This window comes from Brassica oleracea, chromosome C6 (genome assembly GCF_000695525.1).
Source record: "Brassica oleracea var. oleracea cultivar TO1000 chromosome C6, BOL, whole genome shotgun sequence".
NCBI classification, from domain to species: Eukaryota; Viridiplantae; Streptophyta; class Magnoliopsida; order Brassicales; family Brassicaceae; genus Brassica; species Brassica oleracea.
In genome coordinates this window covers 9345487-9360218 of record NC_027753.1, presented here as the reverse complement: position 1 = coordinate 9360218, position 14732 = coordinate 9345487, and the positions used below count along the sequence as shown (strand labels likewise).

Sequence of the window (14732 nt, the reverse complement as noted above, 5' to 3'; positions counted from 1 at the left end):
AGCTTCTAATGTTTATTCCTTCCATATATTTAAATTTATTTTTTCAAAAGAAATTTTGGTTCATACACTAATATGCGTTGTATTTAATTAGAAAACAGTTTATCCATAATTGTGTTTCAATTTACATAACTCCAACGCCAAATAAGACTTATTTACTATAATGTTATCAAAATTATATTAGAACAAATTTACAAAAACAACATCTACGCATTCTAAGAAAAGTTTTTTTTTTGGTTTACCCAGAAGGCGTAGGTTTACCAGCCAATTATAGCATGTCATATCATATTTAATTTTTTTAGAAAAAGCAAATTAACAAAAATTTGCTAAGTTGTATTGTGTTTTTTAAATAAAAAAAAGTAAAAATAAATTAAAAAATAGTATTAGCTGCAAAAAATGAGTTTTTTTTTTTAAAACATTATTAAAGCTGTCAATAAAATTACACTAAATCCTAAAGTCTAACCATTAAACCTTAAACCATTGGGTAAATCATAAACTCTAAATCATAAACACTAAACAATAAATCCTAAACGCCGTCATTAAAACTCTAATCTTAGCCCTAAACCCTAGGATTTAAGATTTACCCTATAGTTTAGGGTTTACCCAAGGGTTTAGAGTTTACCCAAGGATTTAGGGTTTACCCAAAGATTAAGGGTTTACCCAAGGGTTTAGAATTTACCCAAAAATTTAAGGTTTAGTTTTTAGGGTTTAAAGTTTAGGATTTAGGGTTTATTGTTTTGATGACTGCGTTAACAATGGTTAAAAAAATTTGTACTATTTTTATTTATTTTTACTTTTTTTTTATTTTAAAAACATATTATAATTTGGCGAATTCTTATTATTTTGTTTCTTTTTTTTCAACTACTGAATATGAGCTCGCAGACTTTTATTGGTAGGTGAATAAATAATTTTTCTAAAAAATATCAAAGTACAGATCAATAATTTTTCTATATTTAAATTATTGGTCACTAACAATAGTATTACTACATCACTTCCAATAAATATTAATATTATTTTATAATTTAATATTTTTACGATTTAATAATGCATAGACAAATTTTAAATGGTTATCAATCATCGATTTTAAAAAATTTACGTAAAACAATAATAATAAATGCATGTGCATTATTGAACAAATTTTTTTGTTCTGATGTGTTTTACTTATATGAAATTTTGATCCTTAAAATGTTTCAAATCTTATACAGAAGTAAAGTTTGCCAAACATAATAAAAGAAAAGTAATTCAAACTATCTTCCTAATTTTACTGTGAAAGTCAGGTTACTTTTTTTCATTTCATATAATAGAAACTTATTTGAGACTAATATAAATAAAATTTTAAAACGAGAAATAAAATTTTAAAACTAAATTTCCTCATTTATACAAAAGATTTACCATGAAAGTAAAAATAGAAAGTTGCAATTGATGATCAAATAAACACAATTAATCTTAAATTAAGATGATAATTTGCATGTGATAAAATGTGAAAAAAAAAGTATATTATCCACGCGTAGCGCGGAAAAATGATCTAGTTATAATAAAGTTAGCTTGTGGCTCTCTTCCTTGCGCCAGCTCAGCAGAGGTTGTTCCTAATTACGACATGTGGCAGCTCCTGAATCTGCAGCTTTTGTTTCGTTAATGAATTTATATGGACTCGTCTATTTCGAAAGCCTGAAAGTTTTCTTTGTTTTATTTGGTTGAGCCCATTATTATATCTCCGCCCCAGATTTCTTTTAGGGTTTTCTTAGCGCATTCTCTTTGTTACTCAGCCCCGTAAACATTCAGATTTAGATGGCCATGATTTCTGATTAAAAAAAATTGAAACGTTTTTCTCTCTCTTTAACTCCACCATTAATCCAATCATTAAACTACACCCACCTTTTCCTCCCACTCCGTCTCATTTATTCACCCTTCTTTCTTCCATGATTAAGACCATCTCCGACCTATCTCTATAATAGAGATATTTAAAATAGAGGCAAAAATAGAGGAATGTTAGAGGGAAATGATATTTTTTTCCTTAAATGCTCCAAGAAGCTACACCGACCTTAGCTTCAGTAAATTCATCACTTTCTTCCTCTCAAACATTATGATGATGACGCTTGCGGCATCTGTCTCGTGCCTTTCACTTTCCAGAACCGCCACTGTAAGATTCTATATTCGATCATGGGTTTTATCATCTCCTTCTCCCTTTGCCTTCAAATCTTGAAATTTGGGATTATTGGATTTTGCTTTAACTCTTGTCCTAGATTGTTTGATTATCTCTGTGCTATTTCTTTTGGCGGATTCTGAACTTGCTCATTTGTTCTTGAACCATCCTTGAAAGCATCAAAAGGGATGATTATAACAATGCCAATGTTGTTATTTTACCCATATTCCAATGTGTCATATTCTGATTGGTTTTTCTTTTTCAGGTTACAAGTTGCAAGCATGAATATCACCTTAAGCGCGACATTGAATGGTCCTCACATTCTATCCTTTTTTCATCTTATTTATCTCAGTTTAGAGTTGAATATTTATTAGTGAATGATTTGTAATTTGGGTTTACATAGGTCACAGAGGAGCAGAGAGTGTTCTATTTGCTGGCAACTGTTTGTCCTCAAAGATCCTGCTAGGACCATTTACTTACTTGCTTCATCAGGTTCCCTTTGTCAAACTCTAATCCCTGTAACAAAAATCTGTGGTTTAGATGCTAAAAGACTCCAACTTTAACGGTGCAAAAGATTGTATCAATCAGGTGAACCAATGAATGTAATATATATATATATATTTTGGAAACCAGAGTATTACCATGTTTACTATAATAATATATTTTTTTCTTTTGTATACAGTTCATCAAGTCCTGAGACGTGAACTAGACATGGTGGAGAATGAAAAGAAAGAATGCATCTCCAACTTCTCCAAGGTCAGTATCTTTCGTTCAGTTTTTAAAAACATATAAATGTTTAACAAGTTGACGGTCTCGGGAAGCTATGCTCTATGTACAGATAGCACATAATCCCATCTTCTTCCACAGCCCTTTCACGGTTGGATTGTGGAAAATATTCATAGGGAACCAGCTAGACATCAACCCATCATCGGCCAGTGAAAAAATCTTCATACTACAACTCTTCACGTATAATATGTGGAGAGAACATAACTGCAGGACTTTCAGACAAACTTCCTCTTCGGAGCGAGCGATCAATGAAGGACAAGCTTCTCTCCATTCCGGCTACGTCGTCTACAGCTCACTCTATGCTCGAGATCTAATTCTGCTTCATTGCACTTTCCAACTAAGGATGCTCACCTCACTCTCAGTCTGTTTTCCATCTTCTTTGTTGTCAATACTGCTATGTTTCATCACACTTGTCTGTTTTCATCTTCTTCTAATAAATTACTTGCAACAAACTCTGTAAATTTTTGAAAATTTGGTATGAATCTCTAACATGTTTTCAACAAAAAAAGAGAGCAATGTATTACAAAATGAGAGGCGACAGTTTGACTCGGAACGAATCCTCAGTACCACTCTACTCGCCATGGTAGCAGAAGCCACTTTGAGTAATCATGTCATTGACTTAGGCTCCTATTTATTTATGTTTTTTCTCGAGTGAGTCGGCGAGTTTATTGAGCTGAGTATACACGGTAGTGAATACAGACGAATTGGCCGTGAAAGGTGGTGCGTCGAGTCCGTCCCGAGTCCAAATTCGTGGAAGTCAAGGAAAAATGTGATATATATTGCTGTGATATATAATCAGGGGAAAATGTGATATATAGTGCTGTTGACTCTGTCTCTTCCCAGTTCAGTTAAATTGTAAAAAATTTAACTATCAATTAAATTGAAGATTTATCATCTAAATCAAAGTTGTTAACTTAAAACACCAACAAAGTTTTTTTATATTTAAAATTACATAAATATAAGAGAAATTCTCTTAAAAGACACCAAATGAGTTTTTTTAACAAAATAGCACAGAAAGGGGAAAATGACTAAACTATTTTCATTAAAGAGGTAAAAGATCTTTTTACCCCTACTTTCTACATATATAAATATAAAAAATTATTTGAATAAAAAAAGGTAAAAATTTTATTATTTTTTAAATAATATGTTTTTCAATTCAAACTTTTTGATTTTTTCAAAATTTTATTTTGAAATCCAAAAATCCTATTTGAAATTATTTTTAAAAAATTATATTAAATTATAAATTTTATTAAAGAAAAAACATTCTAAACAGTACCTCCCAAAACTCCACCCATCCTCCAAACCTAAATCTTAAATCTAGACTAGTTAACATTAATGGTATAAGTGTCTACTTACCTCTTTAATGATGCATTTTGGTCATTGTGCTATTGTGTGCTATATTTATGATAAAAATATTTTAGTGCTATCTTAGAGAAATTTTCTAAATATAATTTCAATTAGAACTACTTAATGTTTTAAAAAATTTCCATATAAAACTACATATTTGGTTTTTTTTTTGTGAAATCAACACTAAGTGAAAATTATATAAATCACATTCTAAATAGAAATCTTGTTTGTGGTAGATTAAAAAATAAAACCAAATAGATATTAGATATTTTAACATCAACAATTTTATGAAACCAAATACAATTGCTATATGGTACAATACAACACACACTAGTGTCTACTACCACTCTTTTCTAAGTAAATAATTTATGAAGATATGAATCAAGCACGCATGCATAGATCACTATTCCGCGCAATGGAGCTCATTCTACATATGCAATTTTCACATACCACCACAATGAAATTAAACTCGCCCTGAGTCTAGGTTTCAATCTTCCACATCTCGAAAATACTTCACCAAGTACGTTAACATCCAACGCACACCAGTGACACCAAAATTAATTACCCAAGCACACACAAAGCTCACCACAAACTCCAAGTAGTGGCCGGCTCCACCACATAAAGCGTCAACACCAACACCACCAAACTAAGTCCACGTCAGACTCCATCAGACAATGCTTCAAAATATACTTCGACACTAAGCAGTAACACACACCAAAGAAACCTCTCTCTATTTCTTCTCTAGGATATGGCTTTCTCATAAGACACGTTCCTCCTTATATAGCAGACCAGAACTTGATCTCCACGTCTTTAACTTGTTCTCCAAATCTTCCAAATACACTTAAAGCAACTTTCCATTTCTTTATTGGAAAACTTTAACTTCAAGAAAACTCTTTTTTTTCTTTATGAAAAACGTCGTTATGTCTTCAGGCACTATCATCTTTCCTTTTCTAAGCTCAGCAAGCTCATACTCATCACAAAACACGAACTCCAACAAAACCCATCACACACGGTCGTACTAACTCGTGTAGTGCTGCACGAACTGATACATAACATCTCATCAAACTGCATTTTCATCGTAGTGATGTCGTCATGCTGAATGTTTATGTTGTGATGAAGCAATGGTGGTTGCGGGTTTCGTTTGTTCAACGGTGGAGGTTCAAGCTCGCTCAACTCCAACTCAAGATAAGCTTAAACCTTGCAATTCCTTTTATGAGACTCATCTTTAAGGAGGATGCTATGTCTGGTTCTTGAATCATCGCCAAGTGACTGAAGCCCGTCTTCGTTAATGCAAGTTATGCGGAAAAGCACTCTGGTGATCTTTGGAAAAGATTCGAATCAAGTTCTCCTCGTGGTTATTTGTGTCTCTGAACTAAATTGTATTTAATTATGATATTTTTTATTAATTCTTGTGGAAAACAAACCTATGTAAGTTTAAATTCTTAAACAATTGAAAGAGAAGAACAATGGTTCTTTTCGGTATGATTTTCTTGATGCTTTTCTTTTTAGTTGTAGGTGTAATGTTTTGCTTCAGCTCTTGTATGTAAGTTCACGATTATGTTTTTTTGTGTTGTCAAAGTAAAATGTAAAATCGTGTAGTTGATGATGAAGCCAGTAAAAGTTTCTCTGTAAATTTGAATCAGTTTATTATAATGCATTACTTTTAAAAATATGTGTTTATTTTTCTTTAATATATAATGCTTGTGATGTCACAACTTTATTTTTCGACTACATATTCTTTGGACTGCGATATTTAATTGTCCCATAGAGATTTACTTAACCACTTGATCTACAATATACTTTTATATAAAACGGGATGGTGGTTTGAAATAATTTTCTGTTTTTAATTGAGTAATCAGATTGCTTTGATTTCATAAGACAATACTAAAACCATAACCCAATTTTGGTATATTGATATACTCCATGTGAGTAGGTTTTAAACTTGACAAATCACTATAATTTTAGATGTATTTTAGTATAAGGAATCAGAATTGTTAGTATTAAAAAACATATTTTACAGCAACAAACGTTTTGTAGTATACTCCTTCACTTTCATAATATATGATGTTTTGACGTAGTGCACAAAGATTAAGAAAACTACTTTCTTCTAAAAATCACTTTTAAAGATATAATTTTAAAATCATTCAACCAATTATAAAATTAACCCTAAAATTTCCAAACATCATATATTTTGAAACAACATTAACGTTTTAAAACATCATATATTTAGAAACAGACGGAGTATATGACATTGCTATTTAAACTCTTTTTTTTGGAACTTCTATTCACATAAAGACTGGTGTTTTGTGTATTTTCATTATATTATTTGTGATGACATCAACATACGTACAAACCACAGAGCCCCCAAACTACAATGAAAGAAGACGTAAAACACTTTCAAAACTTTAAATTTTCTCTTTATATATAGAAGATATGTTATATCCCAATATTTGCACTCAGATGCCTCGGGGGCTTGGGAAAATCAGAGAAGTGGTTGGGTAAAAGAGTCTCAGTGAGGCATTTCTGTACTGGTTTTGTCGACCATTCGTATATTGTATTGTTCGTAGACTCTTCCTCTGTTATCTGGCCACCACTATTACGTTTGTTTCTCACTTTTCGGCTGTCATAAAATAGAAGAGTCAGCAAAACTACAACTGATGTTTTTCTAGGGGAAATAAAATATGATTGTACCTGAAACGGACACGTTTGAGGTCGGTAACACCACTGGCTAAGGCTGTAAGAATGATGTAGACGTCAGGCGCATCTTTCTCAACCCATTCATTCTTGTTATGTGCTTCAGTCGATGCTTCTCCATTTCCAAGTACATGTGTAATGGTCCAATTAGAAAACATTGTGGTATTTACACCATTTTGCTCGCGTTCCCATTTGGTTGGTTTAAGATATTATAACGGTCAATGCGGCCTGGACTGGAAGGAAATGAATCAAGGGACGGAGGAGACTTCACAGTTCAAGCTGATCGAACGGGTAATATTTCAGCCATGTATTTCACCTACATAATTTCAGTGATGCTGATAACGGAGTCATAAGAAATCACTCGTACTTGTATAAAGCATATTACTAATTTTGATCTTTGAAATTACTTATGCGGTAAGAGATATGATAACCTTTTTTTGTTGCCGCACATCTGGTCGTTTCTTCGCTAGAGATTGTAAACACCTCTTTGAGCTGCTTGGCTGTTTTTCCAGCTCAGCTTCTTGGAACTGGGCCTTTCTTGTAAGACTGGTAAGAAAAAGCCAGCACCTGCAATAAGATTTTAGTGAAATACATTATCAAGCTTATTCTTCTGCATGATCTCTGTAGTGGATGATTTTTTTTAGGATGGGATTCCAAAACAGACAGAATCAGAATCCTTTTCTCTGTTGTTCAAGTTGATCAAAGCAGAGACTGATCTTAACAGCGATTAAAAGCATACTGCTTGGCTGGTCCATTCTTCTCATGGCTTCAAAGTAATAACCATCCACACAAAGTATGTTTTTGTACTCATCGTCCCCTAAATTCACCTTCCCATGGTTTACATACAACTGCATCATCACTATCATAATTAATGAAAACCATATCGTGTGAAGAGCTAGTAATAACAAAAAAAAAAATTTCTATGATTCTTTACCGTGTTTAGAAGTCATTCTTTTCCAATAACATGTGTTCTTTTCCGTTCATTATCAAGAACTGCTACCATTTTGGGATATCTCCAAGGTAAGTCCGGTCCATCTGAAATAAAAATAACATTCTGATATGCGTTAACCAACGATACTTGTTCGTCACTATCAATGATTACATCTTTACCTCAGATTTAAAGGTTATTGATGTCGCCTTGTTCTGTTAAAAGCTCCTTTTTGCTGAGGTTCTCCAAGTGCTCAAATGTTTCTAACCCTTCAATCGTTGAATGATTCATCAAACACAGAATATTTTGCTGATGATATATATTTTATAAAGAGTACAAATTACCTTATATCTGAGACAGCGAGGTAAGTATGATATGCAAATAAGAATCTGAAGGGTTTGCCATTGATGTTTCTAAAGAAATCAATGTTGAGTGGGCATCTATAGCAAGTGAAACCCAGAACTCAAAAAGCAAACACACACATAAAATTCAGAATCTATAAAGATAAAGAACATAAAAGGATGATGATGGTTTTACTTTTACCTGTAAGACCATTGCTTTAAGTCCTCTTCTGATGGTTTGAGATGAAGATCAACTAATGATGATTTTAAGAACTTGTGGAGGTAGATTGTCATCGATTGCCCATATTTTGTCCCATGCAAACCCATGTTGATCCAGTGATCCACAATCTACAAAAAGGCATACACACAAACAACTCAATTACAATGTTCATGCGAAAAGATACAATAATGAGAGAACTAACTTAAAATTACATGAGGATAACAAATCTGAATCCCTCCACGCATTGATTTTGGGGGTCGAAACCAATAAAGATCATAATCCAGAAATCTTATAGCGAGAGAAAGTGAGAATCTAATTTGGCTATCGTACAATCTTATATATAAATCAATCGTTAATAAATCGGAAAAGCTAAAAGTGTCATACCGCTACCTCCACGGCCACCGTATCCACCTCCACCACGGCCTCCTCCACCGCCGCTTCCTTTCCTCTAGACTGAGACTCGTTGACGGTGATGGTACGTCCGTCGAGCTCCTTTCCGTTCATCTCATCAATAGCATCCTTCATTGATTTCTCATCCTTGAAGGTCACGAATCCGAATCCCCTTGACCTTCCCATCTCTCGATCGTTAATGATCTGTCAAAAACCAAATCAAAACAAAATATCAGCAAAAACAATCTCACAAAAGCTTAATAATAAAAAACCTATGATGAAACAAAGAAATCGTAACGTTCTACGGGCTCGTAAAAGCAGCAGGAAGATTAAACGTACTGATGGGACAAAGCAAGTAACAGTAACAAAGAACATAGTAACAGAGTAATCGAATCAAGTAACAGAGAAACACAGATCGGAATCAGATCCGCCGAGGATTGAGAAGATGAATATTAAAGGGAAAAATTGATTTGAGGAACAAAACGAAAAGAGAGATCGCAAAATAATAAATTGACGTAAAATGATTTTTTTGTTATTTGTGATGACTTGGATTTTTTTTTTGTTATTTGTGATGAGATGGCAATTTGATAGGTTGCGAATTTTTTGCTCAGGTAGCATAGCTTATAGAGCTTCATATTGACTTTTTATTACTTATTTGATTTTAACTCGCTCAAATTTTTTATATAAAAATAGAAAATTTAGGGAAACAAGTATTTCTTATATCTTATCTTATCACTACTATATAAAAGAGACTAAAATAGAGCTTCCTAAACACTGCCACATGTGCAGAAATAATCCTGGCCAATCAATCTGCATTGTCACTATGGGACTGGGCTTCAACCCAATGAATTGGAAACAGTTTTGCCTTACCCACTAACGGGCTGGCCCAACTCACTCACTCACTCAACCTAAAAAGCCTAAACTCACTCAGCTCTGTCTCAAGGAAACACACTCAGCCTCCCCCGTAACCCTAATCGATATCTCCCTCATCAAACCCAGCCTCCCCCGTAACCTAATCGATATCTCCCTCATCGATTCACTTTCTCTCCCCCCAACTCCTCCCGCATAACACCTCCGGTGAAAGTGATAGAACTTGAAACGTCTGCAATAAATCATCCATTCAAGAAGACTATTGACCCTCCACATCTCTCCTCCGTCTCGATGAGATCTACCTCTTTGTGTTCTCTTCTTCTCAAACTATATATAAACCATTACCTATCCCTTTTCCCTCAGATCGTAAAATCCAAACCTTTATCATGGCTAAGAAAACCACAATCCTCACCGGCGAAGCTTCTTCTCCTCTTCTCTTCCGACACGTTTCACCAGGACCAGGAGATTCCGCCATGCAGTTTAGGCTGATTCATTTATGGGAAGCTCGCAAGAACGTCAAAGGAGGACCTGGCATCATTCTTGGGATCGAGATGCTTATGATCGATGCGGAGGTATGTCTTCCTCTCTCATTATTAATGTCGTTGATAGCTTCTGAATTAGACGAACAGAGAATTATATTTGCGTATCTTGGTTTATTGGGTTGAGATGTAATTATATTACCGGATCTTGAAAAAAATAAAACTTGATAAAGATTTGTTTGAGAGGATTAGTAGCGTATCTTGAAAAAAATAAAACTTGATTGATTGGGTTGAGAGGATAGTCAAGAATGTTGTGATAGAGATTGTGTGATAGAGATTGAACCGTTTGTTGTATAAATGTATCTATTATATTAGCTGAGTGAAAAATAAAATTTAATTTATTGGTTTGAGAGTTCTGTGATAGAGATCATGTTGATATAAAACATGGCTTTGAGTCATACGAGAACTGGAAAGATTGTTTTTTGTTGCCTTATATCTATCTATTTGAACGGTTATAGTTTTATATATACGCAAATAACATTCTCGACTTTTAGATATTCGACTGACCCAATATTATCTCTCTGTTATGTAAGGTACTTTGGCTCAGGGGTTCATCGGTCAGAGCCGTCGCAACCAATATGAGAAAGAGCTCAAACGTGGGAGCATCTACACACTGACAAACTACTATGCATCCAACAGCAAGGTGATGTACCATGTTGCTGATCAGAGGCTGGTAATTTGCATCTCACACGCCTCTGAGCTGACGAAGGTGGAAGAAGACATTGAAGGCATTTTGACAGAGAACTTCAGAATCCATTCCTTTGCAGATTTTGAAGCCAACTGCGATCTCAGAGGGGATCTTCACGGTAAGGGTTTAGATGTTTTCTTACCAAGTTTAAACCAGTACAGCTTCTCAGTTGATTGTTTCTAACCGGGTGAGTAACAATGCGTGTGACTGTGTGTTGTAGATGTTTTTGGCCACCTTAAGCTGGTTGACGGGCAGCCTCTCCATCAGCGTTCGGTTTTGTGCACCAAGGACGACTCTGCTTCTCGGAAAGTGATGGTTCATTTGCAGCTTAAAGAGTACGCTACTATAATTCAACCATTGTTTTCTAATTTATGATCCTTATTGAAACATCTATTATTTCTTACTCTGCAGTGGTCCAGTGATTAACGTCTACCTATGGGACGAGGCTGCAGAGAATTTCCGCGTGAAGTTTGACGCATGTGCAGCCACTCCAACGGTTCTCTTGGTTACAACGGTCAATCCTAAGAGACTTGGTGGTAATCTCTCACACTCCATATCACTCAAATTCAATTAGATAACCCTATCACTAACTGCTTATGTATTGACAAGGAAATTGTGCCTAAGTTCAATGTCGCCATCAAGAGTGTTTTTGGACGAAGAGGTCGACCCTACCAAGGAATACTTGACCTGGTTAGTATTTTACATAACCCTATCACTAATCACTCGCACTCAGTTACACTCAGTTATGGTTCAGATATTTTTTATTTCACCATTTTTAACAACCTTGATGATCGCCTGTTGTAAATTTTTTTTGCAAGGTTGACCATGAACCCTGGTGCAACTTCTTCGATCAACTCTGTTGAGGTGGTTAAAGCTGAGACGCTCACAATAAGTGAGATTGCTGCCTTCATCAAACGTGAGCCTGCAAAGGTGATCCCATTTGGTTATTAAAATCAAACATTTCCTGAATTTAGTTGCTGACAACCTTTGGTATGTGATTTCAGGTTGCCTACTTTGACTGCATTGCCACAATTGATGATGTCAAGCTTGGTACTGACTGGTATTACATTGCCTGCAAGGATTGTCAGAAAAAGTTAAACCGTGGGCCTACAACACTGCTTTGTCCAACATGCGGGAATGAAAATGCTACTGCAGTAGCCAAGTAAGATTCTCCATTCAAACATGTTTCCATTCTACAATGTATGTATATACTAATAACTTGCCATTTAAACAGCTACCGGGTGGAGATGTTTGTCTATGATAATGAGGAGCAGTGCACTTTCATCATCCTCGGAGATGCTGGGAAAGAGCTCACCGGCAGAAAAGCAACAGAGTTGATCGACACTTATGTTGAGGTAAGTGTTATTCTGGTGAATAATGATAATCTTGACACTTATTTTAGTCCTAAAGAGCTACCAAGTTGATAAATGAATTTTGTTATAATAGGAAAATGGTGGAGATGGGGCTGAGCTTGAGGTTCCACTACCACAGTGTTTTATCGACACAATCGGACAGACTAAGAAATTCAGGATCAAGGTGGCCCCCTACAATTTCACCTCTTCCCGACAATCCTTCACAGCTACCAAAATTGTGTCATCGGCAGTTTTGCCACCAAAGAAGCCTCCACTCGAAGCGCCACCAGGAACTGAAGTGGAAAACTCAGAGTTAGCTGAGAGCAGTGGTGGTGGTACTTCAGCCACTGACGACCAGAAGAAAGCAAAGCGTATCAAGCGTAGTGGCTAGATCACATGCAGTCTGGTCACTCCATGAGTTGCTGGTACAGACTGCCCAGTCATCATGGTTCCTAGTAACAGTCTACTTATCTTTCTTTAATCAGTTTGTTTTTGCTTCTTGGTAAGACAGTTTAGTACTGGTAAAACGTTATGGTTTGGTGTTCTTATTAAAGTTGTTTGGTTTTCATTCCTAGCTTTGTTATTAAATTTAAGAATGGTCAGCATTATAATATTAAAGTTGTTTGGTTTTCATTCCTATCTTATTAAAGTTGTATGATCAGCATGCATTTACATAATGAATACGTAATTAAGAACCGTTTGCATGCATGGATTGGTTTATGTCCATGCTGTTAATTATTAAACGTGGTATAAACTGAGGAAACTAACGTGGCCACAACTTCTTTCATTGTACAACTCTCATTCCAAGAGCATATTAAGGCAATTGTAATATTTGATGCCCCAAATATCTACTGCATTCATTTAGAATTAAATAAAAATATATTCTACCATTAAGGCAAAAGATCTACTGCATTCGTTCCTAAAGCACCTCTCTATGTTTTGCTCCCCCGCACATTAAGCCTCTCTATGTTTTGCTCCCCCGCACATTAAGCATATTCAGTCAAATTAGGATCAACTATTCTAATCTCAAGACCACAGATCCATCGTTTCACACTTTGAAGAAATTCACCGGCCACTCATCGCCTTTCATTCCTATCTATTCGTGGAATATTTTTTTTCAAAAAGTATTCCGCGTAAGTTATTTCTTTTGTTTAAGGAACGGCTAAGAAAGTGTAAGGATTTACTTTAGCTAACATTTTAATATTCTTCATTTTGTTTAAGGAACGGTTGTCCCTCGACACCATGGTCAAACCATCCTCCAAAGACCCTCCACTTCTAGGAGGTATTTTGAATTTACAAGTTCATTTTTGAATAAAAACATTATTAGTATTCATATATTAATTTAATACTTTAATCTAAAACTCTAATAAAACAAATATAAACATTATTAGTATTGATATATTTCATCATTATAATTGTTTGCAAATGTAGATTTTCCTACTATGTAGAAGATGCTTTTTATTTTAATATACAAATTATGAAAGAAACCACATTTAGTTCTTAATAAAAACCCGCTGCTCCCAAATGTATCAACAGTTTGGTCATTCACCCCTAGAAGGCACATTTAGGAAGAATTAAATACTTTTGCAAAAAAAGAAAAATAAATACTAACATTTTGGTGATGAAGATTCTTTTTTTTTTTTTTGAACTTAAGTGATGATGAAGATTCTTAGATGATGATTGTTTTCTACATAAACATGTGGAACCTCTTCACCATTGTTTTAATCCCACACTACAAGAAAACATATTTTTTACTAGGGCAGTATTCGTTGTAAATTCGTCGTAAACCGGGTGTTACGAAGAATTAACGTCGAAAGACGTTTCGTTGTTAAACGTCCGTCGTAACGGAGGTTTCGTCGTAAACGACTCGTTACGTTTACGACAAAATATATTCCCCATAAAGTGCAGGGAAAGGATTCGTCGTAAAAGCCACATTAATATTCGTCGTAAAGCCCACGTAATTATTTCGATGTAAAGCACACGTAAATACTTTCGTTGTAAATCACTCGTAAACATTTTGATGTAAAACCCTCGTAAATATTTCGATGTTAATCACTCGTAAACATTCGATGTAAACTCTATGTAATGTTTACGAGGAGTTTACATCGTTTCTTATTATATTATTATTAATTAGTATATAATCGATTTTAATTTATATTTAATATTCAGAATTTAAAATAATTTAAATTTTAAAACGAAATATGAAATTGGAAAACATATTTTAAAAAGTCATACAATAATATTTAAATTCATAATACAAACAGAAAAATAAAAAAAATTACATATTCTCGAAGTAGTTGGTGGGGTTGCTCGGCTGTTGACGGGTTGGATCGGACTCTTGGGGATCTCGTGGTGGCATTCCAAGAGCGGTTCGTCTCTCACTCAACATTCTCTGCATAACCGGGTTTCCCACGGCCATCACGTCTAGCAAATCCTC

The 14732-nt window shown here is 34.6% G+C and overlaps 3 protein-coding genes across 19 annotated transcripts; 2 read left to right on the top strand and 1 right to left on the bottom strand.

Annotated features, from left to right (window-relative positions):
• The first annotated feature begins 1698 nt into the window (after positions 1-1698).
• LOC106298728 (E3 ubiquitin-protein ligase RHF1A-like) lies at positions 1699-3417 on the top strand. Of its 6 annotated transcripts, none has more exons than XM_013734874.1 (5): positions 1699-2137; positions 2406-2452; positions 2544-2632; positions 2823-2896; positions 3043-3405. In XM_013734874.1, the coding sequence occupies exons 1-5, from the start codon at positions 1997-1999 to the stop codon at positions 3052-3054; spliced, it is 363 nt and encodes a 120-aa protein (XP_013590328.1). In that variant the 5' UTR covers positions 1699-1996; the 3' UTR covers positions 3055-3405. The 6 variants fall into 6 exon arrangements, 3 of the variants coding, with proteins under 3 accessions (XP_013590328.1, XP_013590327.1, XP_013590326.1); XM_013734873.1 differs by having other exon boundaries at positions 3008-3404; XM_013734872.1 differs by having other exon boundaries at positions 1700-2137; positions 2979-3417.
• A 3140-nt stretch (positions 3418-6557) lies between these two features.
• On the bottom strand, positions 6558-9371 carry LOC106300758 (oligouridylate-binding protein 1B-like). Of its 12 annotated transcripts, none has more exons than XR_001262067.1 (8): positions 9145-9365; positions 8841-9050; positions 8240-8584; positions 8078-8158; positions 7902-8002; positions 7632-7815; positions 6965-7534; positions 6558-6893 (listed from the first exon to the last, which is right to left on the bottom strand). XR_001262067.1 is itself a non-coding variant. In XM_013736968.1 (8 exons), exons 1-5 carry the CDS (start codon positions 9219-9221, stop codon positions 8149-8151), a joined length of 477 nt encoding a protein of 158 aa, XP_013592422.1. In that variant the 5' UTR covers positions 9222-9371; the 3' UTR covers positions 6558-6893; positions 6965-7826; positions 7902-8002; positions 8078-8148. The 12 variants fall into 12 exon arrangements, 4 of the variants coding, with proteins under 4 accessions (XP_013592422.1, XP_013592421.1, XP_013592424.1 ...); XR_001262064.1 differs by having other exon boundaries at positions 6965-7302; positions 7399-7815; positions 8078-8164; positions 9145-9364; XR_001262063.1 differs by having other exon boundaries at positions 6965-7283; positions 7399-7815; positions 8078-8164; positions 9145-9364.
• Positions 9372-10102: 731 nt separating this feature from the next.
• Positions 10103-12686, top strand: LOC106297425. The gene is made up of 9 exons (XM_013733663.1): positions 10103-10288; positions 10803-11061; positions 11164-11278; positions 11355-11448; positions 11518-11633; positions 11762-11873; positions 11948-12105; positions 12178-12298; positions 12390-12686. Exons 1-9 carry the CDS (start codon positions 10103-10105, stop codon positions 12684-12686), a joined length of 1458 nt encoding a protein of 485 aa, XP_013589117.1.
• Positions 12687-14732: the final 2046 nt, after the last annotated feature.

Excerpts from the sequence above, each read along its gene's own strand:
- LOC106300758 (XM_013736968.1), bottom strand. The coding sequence starts at position 9,221 with ATGTTCTTTGTTACTGTTACTTGCTTTGTCCCATCA. Across the intron at positions 8,585-8,840 it reads CGGTGGCCGTGGAGGTAGCG|ATTGTGGATCACTGGATCAA; the intron begins GTATGACACTTT and ends GCCTTTTTGTAG. Across the intron at positions 8,309-8,438 it reads TTAAAGCAATGGTCTTACAG|AAACATCAATGGCAAACCCT; the intron begins GTAAAAGTAAAA and ends TGATTTCTTTAG.
- LOC106298728 (XM_013734872.1), top strand. The coding sequence starts at position 1,997 with ATGATATTTTTTTCCTTAAATGCTCCAAGAAGCTACACCGACCTTAGC. Across the intron at positions 2,138-2,405 it reads CACTTTCCAGAACCGCCACT|GTTACAAGTTGCAAGCATGA; the intron begins GTAAGATTCTAT and ends TTTCTTTTTCAG. Across the intron at positions 2,453-2,543 it reads CTTAAGCGCGACATTGAATG|GTCACAGAGGAGCAGAGAGT; the intron begins GTCCTCACATTC and ends GGGTTTACATAG.
- LOC106297425 (XM_013733663.1), top strand. The coding sequence starts at position 10,103 with ATGGCTAAGAAAACCACAATCCTCACCGGCGAAGCTTCTTCTCCTCTT. Across the intron at positions 11,279-11,354 it reads GTTCATTTGCAGCTTAAAGA|TGGTCCAGTGATTAACGTCT; the intron begins GTACGCTACTAT and ends CTTACTCTGCAG. Across the intron at positions 11,634-11,761 it reads ACCAAGGAATACTTGACCTG|GTTGACCATGAACCCTGGTG; the intron begins GTTAGTATTTTA and ends TTTTTTTGCAAG.